At 54.4% G+C, this 7,282-nt stretch overlaps 1 protein-coding gene across 1 annotated transcript in view; it reads right to left on the bottom strand.

Moving 5' to 3' along the window:
- Positions 1 to 9: 9 nt before the first annotated feature.
- Positions 10 to 7,282, bottom strand: part of PLXNA4 (plexin A4) — a 476,871-nt gene continuing 469,598 nt past the window's right edge. Inside the window, exons 32-33 of the mRNA XM_010831752.1 lie at positions 3,001 to 3,151; positions 10 to 702 (exon numbers count right to left, since the gene is read on the bottom strand). Of these exons, the coding sequence (XP_010830054.1) occupies positions 607 to 702; positions 3,001 to 3,151 (247 nt within the window). The 3' untranslated portion in view covers positions 10 to 606. The remainder of the gene's footprint in view (positions 703 to 3,000; positions 3,152 to 7,282) is intronic.

Here is a 7,282-nt window from a genome sequence, read left to right as displayed (position 1 = left end):
GCTTGCAAGGTGCCCCTCAACTCCTCATGCTCTCCACTCCAGCCATATGCAGGAGGTGCCGCCTTTCTTCCCAGAGTTGCAGGGGGACCCCGTGGAGATAGACACCTGAGCCAGGTGACACCTTCCCAGTGAAGATAACACTGAGCTCACTGCCTCTTCTCCAGGCCAAGTTCAGACCCACGTGGGGACTATGGAAAGACGGAAGGTGGGGTAACAGCACAGAAGCACCCCCATCCATGGCTCCTCATTCGTATCCGGGCCCTGCTGCTGCTGCTCAGGGTCAGCTGGGAAAGAGGGCCCCTCTGCTGTCTTCAGGTCAGGCCCCTTGGTGGGGTGAGGACAGGCCATCCTGGACTAACTTGAGGGTCGGCGGCTTGGTTCAGTCGTGTTGGCAGAGGAACTGAAAGAGAGGGGATCCAGGAAGGCAGGAGAGACAGAAACAGGCAGAGAGAGAAAGAGAGAGGGAGATAGCGCTGCTTAGGGGATGCTGCTGACGCCAGTCGGAACTTGCACTTGGTAAAGATGATAATCTAGACTGAGGCACGGCTTGGTGTGTCCCTCCCTCTGGTGGGGGAGGGGGGAGCGGGCGAGCTGGAAGGACGGTTCTCAGCTGTCTAAGCTCATGAGGGTTATGACTTGTTCTAGTTTGTAGGCCAGTTTCTGCTTCCCACACTGGTCATCGTGGTCCAGGGGTCCGAGGATCTGTTGAAGAGCCAAGAACGGGGTGGTTACCAGTTTGCGTGCAAGTGTCTGTGTTCTTGGGGTACGCACTGACAGGGCTTGTGGTTAGAGAGTTTGGGAAGACGAGCGCGGGTAAAGCAGCCCACACAAAGTTGCTGGGGAGGCAGACGGCCTCCACGACTTGGGTGGGGAGGTGTGTGGGGGCGCTTGGGCAGAGGGAACCAACTCATGGGCATCCGTGTGTCAGTGAGCACAGGACGCCAGCACACACGTAGGCATGTCTGCATACACGTGTACCTTTTGCTCCCTACGTACGACAGCTGCGAATGGGCAGAAGACACCTGTGCCGAGATGCTGCTGTTACCTCTAGGCTAAACAGCAGGGGGATCCACACCCAACGGAAACTACAGCGCTTAGTGTCTCAGGGCAACTATGATTTCACACTATCAAGACATCCCACTACCCTGTGAGAAAGGAACATCTTCCCATCAGCAGCCCAAGGCCTGAAATTCCACATGCAGAAAGTTATTTGACTCAGCTTTGCCTGTTAAGAAACAAATATCCCTCGAAGAGTGATGTCTCAAGCTTTACTGGTGACAGACATCTAATGACCAGCATCTACACAGCCTTCGCTGAGATTCGGTGGTTGGTGGATGAGAATAACAGGGAGCGATTGTGGGTACAAGCAGGAAGATGTGTGGGAACCTGGCTCAGACTCAGGAGGTGTAGCACTGATAACGGCTCCGCCAGTTTCTAGCTGGGTGACGCCAGGGCAAAACACGAACTCTCTGAACCCTCCTTTCCTTCTCTGTAAAACCTGGGACCTATGACCCCCTCTCTGAGTTGCTCCAAGAGAGGGCATAAAGTCACGTAACTAACGTGAGCACCTGTCACACCATGCCTACTCCAGGAGGGGCAGGTGACAGACAGGGGTCCGGAACTAGGGAGTAGGGTGGGAGGGCAGCAGGAGAGAAGAGGAGGCTGAAGGCTGGAGGAGGGCCACCCCGAGCTCTGAATTTCCTGATCCAGTTAATCTATTTTTAATTGGGGAGACCAAGTCAGTTGCCAGCTTCTCAGCTGGCCAAGAACCACCAGTGATTGGCCCTGACATTTCATAAAGATGGGACATTTTCATGCTAACAGTAGAAGAGTGAACTTGGGAAGCTGGTGGCTCAGTGGGAAAGAATGTGCCTGCTGTGCAGGAGACTCAAGTTCAATCTGTGGGCTGGGAAGATCCCCTGGAGAAGGGCACGACAACCCACTCCGGTATTCTTGCCTGGAGAATCCCATGGACAAAGGAGCCTGGCGGGCTAGAATCTGTGGGGTTCAAAGGGTTGGGTAAGACTGAACATGCATAAAAAGATAAAAGAGGACCGAACCTGCAGACTGATGTCCTTTCCAAGACGAGACAGTGGCACTCATACACTGGCCTACTCTGTGTCATCCTTACTTCACAAGTGGCCACAGTCAGGGGAAAACTGTCCTGGACCAGCAGTGGCCCACAGGCTGGCTGCGGGGTCCCTCTCTTAATGGACCTGCTGCCGACTTTCTCCACACTTGTTCACAGCTCATGGCCTGTGGGCACCAGGAATGGGCCCTGCTGGGGCTCCTAGATCCTCTCTTGGGGACAAGGCTGGGAGGACGTAGAGAACCCAGAGTACTGGCTTCAGCTCCTATTACTACTTTCCACTCAGAGAAGGTGGCTGTGCTGCTGCTCGGACATGGGGAGCCTGACTCTGAACCCACTTGGTCTGCACTGGTATGGCCAAGAAAACTCCCGTAGGCACCTTTGTGCCGGCCAAAAGATGGCCATGTCTGAAGGGGCAATGACCCCAGGTGAGGTTTCTTAACTAGGGAACACAGCAACTAAAGACAGACTCCAGTCTACTGTGTCTGTATCTATCCTGTTCTGATTCTACCCTATCATCCTGTTTCTATTCTATTCCTTATGACCTGCCCATGAATGTGAGGAACTGCTTGATTAAAGAGAATGAAGTCAGAGAGCGATATAGAAGAAATAAAGGAGAAGGAAGAAAAAAATAAAGAGAAAAATGATGAAAGAAACAGAGACTTGCTGTATATATCTGAAAAGAAGAAGGATTATGTAGAATTTACAGAATGGAACATTTCTAGCATCCCAGTCTTTGGAACACAGCCCCCCAGTCCTGGGTGATAGAGCTTCCCCTGGCAGAAGTGGGTGGTGGAGGTGCCTGGGGTGGTGCTCTTGGGCACTGAAGCTGCTCCAGGCAGGAATATCTGGGTCTCTCCCCAGTCCTTCCCCAGGGGCCCCCGAGCACGGCAGGGCAGGGCAGGGCTCACCTCCTCACTGTACTTGCCCACGTAGGAGAAGATCTCGGAGAGGGCGCTCATGGTGTTGAACTCGTTCATATGCATCCGGGACTGCTCAGCTAGGTACGCGTTCATGTCCTGGTCGCTGATGGCAGGCATCTTCCCGATGTCTGAGTAATACCTGTGGTGGCATGGGAGTGAGGAACTCTGCGTGTGTGTGTGTGTGTGTGTGTGTGTGCGTGCATGTGTGTGTGTAGTGGGGGGCCCAGGGGAGAGACGGGTGCTCCCAGCCCTGGGTCTGGGTCCAGTGGATGCCTGTGTGTGACCTCTTAGGGACCACGGCAGGCTCTCTTCCAACTGGGCTTCAGAGTGCCCTCTGCAGCTCTGGATGCAGGAGGCAGGGAGAAGGGATTCAAGAGTGACCCAGACAAGGTCAGAGAGTGGACACAGTGGGGCAGGAGGAAGGACGGGCTGTCTCCTGCACTGGTTTTGCTCCCAGCTCCCACAGGATTGATCCAGTCTGCCTCTCAGGTCCTTCTAACACCCCCTTCCGCAGATGCAGGAAGTCCCCTCCAGGGGCCTGAAGGCTCTTCTAAGCAGTTGCTCTGCCCTGACGTCGTCCCCATCTGTGAGTACTAGCGGGGAGAAGGGTGGGGCTGGGGGTGCTCGGTGGGGAGAGGCTGGGAGAAGGCAATCAGTTACTGTCACTTGCAGCTGTGCTCTCCTGTCAACTGGTTAATTAGATGCCAACATTTACATTTTTAATTTCTGCAGTTTGACATTTTATGCAGCAACCCCCAAATCTCCCACCAGAGGGGAGCTGTGTCACCTCCTAATGAGGAACCAAAGGCCCCCAGTGTCCCAAAGACAGCCACCTCTCCTGGGTGCTTCCGGCCCTGGGCCACATGGCAGAGAGGCACCTGCAGGGGTGGGGTAGGGTCAGGACCTCGGGGCAGCGCTCCCAGGAGTCCTCACGGTGTCTGCTTGGCCCACACTGAATGCCCATGGCTTCAATGCTGGGAACAGCGAGCCTGAGAGCTTAGAACAGAGGAGGGTGGCGGGGGACAGTCTCCAGGGTGGGGACCAGGGTGAGGCAAGTGAGGCAACTGGGGCACAACATTTTAGTCAAGTCACTCACTCTCACCTGGGTGAGCACAGGTGACCGTGAGTGGCCCTGGGTTCCCAGAACTCAAGGCTTGATCAGGGGAGCGGAGGGCACATTCCTGGAGGCCCTGGATCAGCCTCACCCTGGACCCCAGTCCTGTGTCCCTCCCTCCGCATCCCTCACTGCGTTGACTGTGAATCCATCTGTCCTGCGCTCTGTTCCCCGCCTCCACCTCTGCCCACTGGGGCCCACTGGAGCTGGGTGATAGGCTGGCAGAGGTGGCCAACTCCAGAGGTGCCACTCCAGCATCATGTTCAACACCCTGCCTGAATGACAGTTCCAGTTCATCTGCGCAGAGCATCCCCAGGCCAGCAAGAGTAGGCCAGAGCTGGGCTGGCTGCCCTGCTTGAGCCACAGCCCTGTGTTAAGGCTGTCACACGCCTGGGTCATGTGGACTTCCTTCCTTCACAAACTTTCAGTGTGGGGTCCTCTCTTCCCCTGCCCACCACCCCCCATCTCCAGAGCCATTGGGCCCCTTACTCAGCTCCTGGTCCTGTTTCACTCTAGGTCCTCTGCTCCATTCCAGAAGAGCCCACTCTCTGCCAGGCCTGCAACCCACCCCAAAACATCTTCACGTTCCTCGGAGTTCTGGGGAATGACACCCCAGGTACATGCACTCCAGTGAGAGACTGGATTCATTGCCACTATTGTGGAAGACAGTAAACGCAATGTTCTGTTTTATAGAGGAGACCTGGAGCATCAGCGGTGGCTCCAGCCCCGTCACGCTCAATGATCTTTGTGCCATCGCCCCCTCGCAATTGTATGCCAACTGAGCAAAATACATTTGTCCTGTAAGAGGTCATGCCCAAAGCTCGCATGCAGGGAACAGGAACGGATGACTCCCTCATTTCTGTGTCCCGGCCAGCAGCCAGACGTGGCTCTGACAACACAGCTGGGTCCAGAGTGTCCTCTAGGCAGTCCTACTCTGTCACCACGGACAGTCAGAGCTACTGACTGTAAGGAAAACCCCAGCGTCCCCCTGGTGGGACGGCACTGTCATCAGAAGCAAAGGCTCCTGCCGTTTCTGTTACCTGCTTGTGAAACCTTACAGGTAGGAGGATGGCTCTATCAGGCTTTCTGCAGAGAGCATCGGGGCTCCTACTGCGACCTGTGTGGTTCCTGGGCAGCCTGAGAGCCCAGGTCAGGGACCACATCGTCTCCCGCAGAAACAGCAGACACCCAGCACCTTGTCCTTTCTGAACGGCCTGCCTTGTAGTGCACTAAAAGCCCGGTCGGTTTCTCCGAAGACAATATTTAGAAAATGTGTTTGTGTGAGAGAAAAAGAGGGAGAGAGTGTGGGATGGAGTTGAGAGTAAAGTGGCGGAGGGAGGGCTCTGATTCTTCACTGAAGTTGGGGGGGGGCAACCGGCCCCTCCTCTGCTGCCCATGTGCAGAGGGCCCCACCTGTCTGTGCCACACGCAAGCCCACCTGGGGATGGGCCACATGTTCTCATCTTCAGCAAGTTCTACATGGCTGAGCTGAGTGGCTTTGGAATGCTCGATGTCCTAGAGGAGTGTGGGGTGTCGGGTCTGGCTGACATTCAGCCTGGAGCTAAGTGGGCCTGTACCCAGCTGCAGGTCTCTGCTGCCCTTGCTTTGACCTCTCCCCGCTTCTCTCCAGGGCTTTACCTAACCGCACCCCTTGAGCCTGATGGCCCAGCTCTGGCATCTCTGTGCTGTGGGCAAAACTGCTGTCTCCTGAGCACCTGCTATGCAGGGGCTTTATGCTGGGCTCTGCCACTGAGCAGCCTTATTGATTGTGAAGAATGCAATTATGCCCCATTAATGAACTTCACACAAGTGTTCTTATCTGCTGGCTGCGCAGTGAGGAAAGGAAAGGTCAATCTGGACTCCTCTTCTTGAACTTGCTCCATGGGATGTCCTCCTGCAGGTGAGTCTTTCTCTAGAAGGGACTGGTGCTCTGAAAGTCTCCTGGGACCCACTCTCGAGCTGGCCAAGGACTGGCCCGCTGAGGAGGGGTGGAGCCCACCACTGGCCTTACCCAGCTTTCTTTGTTGTGCTTGGTCATACCAGGTGGGATGCCAGCACCATCGTGGTTCTGACATGGTTCTGACACTGGCCCTCAGGAGCTGCTACAAATCCAGCTGCCAATCACCAACAGCTGGATTCACTGCTGTGGACTAGTCTGCAGTGTTTCACATTCACGGGCTTCTATGAGATGTGCCCAGTGTGATGGTGGCACCTATCTCTGTCTCTAGGATGGCCCCAGTGATTGAGAAGAGGGTCTCCAATGCCCTGAAGTTTTTGCAGAGCCCAATGTATCCTCACCCTTTCAACACCTCAAGGATGAAGATGTAGACACAGAAGACACATCTGAGGCTCTAATGTAGAGACGCTTGCCGTTTAGGGTCCTGCACAAAAGTCTTTTCCTCTGTGTTCATTCACTGGCCTCCCTCTGCTCCTTGCTTCCTGAGCCCCCACGAGTACAGTTCATGGTGCCTGCCTATCTGTATCTTCCTCGACCATGAAGGCCGTAAGGGAAGGATCAAGACTAATCCATCCTGAGTGTTCAGTGCATCCATGATGGACACCATAAAATGTTTGACTCATGGATGAATGAATATGTTAATGAAATGTCCATACTTCACCTCCAGTATGGCTCCCAGGGTGAACTGTCACAGTTTTATATTTTGAGTGATGGCTTCTTTAGGTGGCATTTTTAAATAGTTAAAATTCTTAGCCTTTTTCACAAGTGACACAGGTGACAGACGGCATCCCAATGTGTGGCACCCTTTAGTCCAGTTCCAAGGGGTCAACTGTGGTTTCATCTCACTCATTCCTATGTACAAAACCTGCGCCTGCATGCAAGGGAGGCTGGGGTTTACTCAGTTCAGTTCAGTCCCTCAGTCATGTCTGACTCTTGGTGATCCCATGAATTGCAGCACACCAGGCCTCCCTGTCCATCACCAACTCCCAGAGTTCACTCAAACTCAGGTCCATTGAGTCAGTGATGCCATCCAGCCATCTCATCCTCTGTCGTCCCCTTCTCCTCCTGCCCCCAATCCCTCCCAGCATCAGAGTCTTTTCAAATGAGTCAACTCTTCACATCAGGTGGCCAAAGTATTGGAGTTTCAGCTTTAGCATCAGTCCTTCCAAAGAACACCCAGGACTGATCTCCTTTAGAAT

Source organism: Bison bison, unplaced genomic scaffold (assembly GCF_000754665.1).
Source record: "Bison bison bison isolate TAMUID 2011002044 unplaced genomic scaffold, Bison_UMD1.0 scf7180017864530, whole genome shotgun sequence".
In the NCBI taxonomy this organism is placed as follows: Eukaryota; Metazoa; Chordata; class Mammalia; order Artiodactyla; family Bovidae; genus Bison; species Bison bison.
This window is presented reverse-complemented; position numbering and strand designations above follow the sequence as displayed.